Source organism: Garra rufa, chromosome 24, assembly GCF_049309525.1.
Source record: "Garra rufa chromosome 24, GarRuf1.0, whole genome shotgun sequence".
Taxonomy (NCBI): Eukaryota; Metazoa; Chordata; class Actinopteri; order Cypriniformes; family Cyprinidae; genus Garra; species Garra rufa.
This window is the reverse complement of record NC_133384.1, coordinates 14,757,445-14,757,885: the sequence shown is the minus strand read 5'-3', so window position 1 is coordinate 14,757,885 and position 441 is coordinate 14,757,445. Positions and strand designations below refer to the sequence as shown.

Sequence of the window (441 nt, the reverse complement as noted above, 5' to 3'; positions counted from 1 at the left end):
GGAGCCTTGACGGAGCAGGCAGAGCAGGGAGCCTTGGCGGAGCAGGCAGAGCAGGAACATTGACAGTGGTTGAGCAGATAGTGAGTTCATAACAGGGTGGTACCCCCTTTTGAGGATCTGCAGCGGGAGCTGCCTCCTCAGGGGGTTCCACCGTGGACGCCACCTCCATAAGAGGCATGGGCGCAGCAGACGAGGCCTCTGGAGCAGACTCATGGACAGACGAGGCCTCTGGAGCAGACTCGTGAACAGACTCATGGACAGACGAGCCCTCTGGAGCAGACTCGTGGACAGACTCATGGACAGACAAGGCCTCTGGAATGCAGTGTGGAGCCCACACACTTAAAAAGGCGATGGCCATCACAGGCAGTGCAGTGGTTAATGGGATGCCCATCGGGCTAGAAGGTGTGAGGCTTGGGAGCGTCAGTTTTGCGTGGCTTGTTT

General features: G+C 58.3%; 1 protein-coding gene across 1 annotated transcript in view; it reads right to left on the bottom strand.

Annotated features, from left to right (window-relative positions):
- Positions 1–178, bottom strand: part of ube2wb (ubiquitin conjugating enzyme E2 Wb) — a 23,119-nt gene extending 22,941 nt beyond the window's left edge. The window contains exon 1 of the mRNA XM_073830545.1: positions 104–178. Within this exon, the coding sequence (XP_073686646.1) occupies positions 104–178 (75 nt within the window). The remainder of the gene's footprint in view (positions 1–103) is intronic.
- Between the last annotated feature and the right edge of the window lie 263 nt (positions 179–441).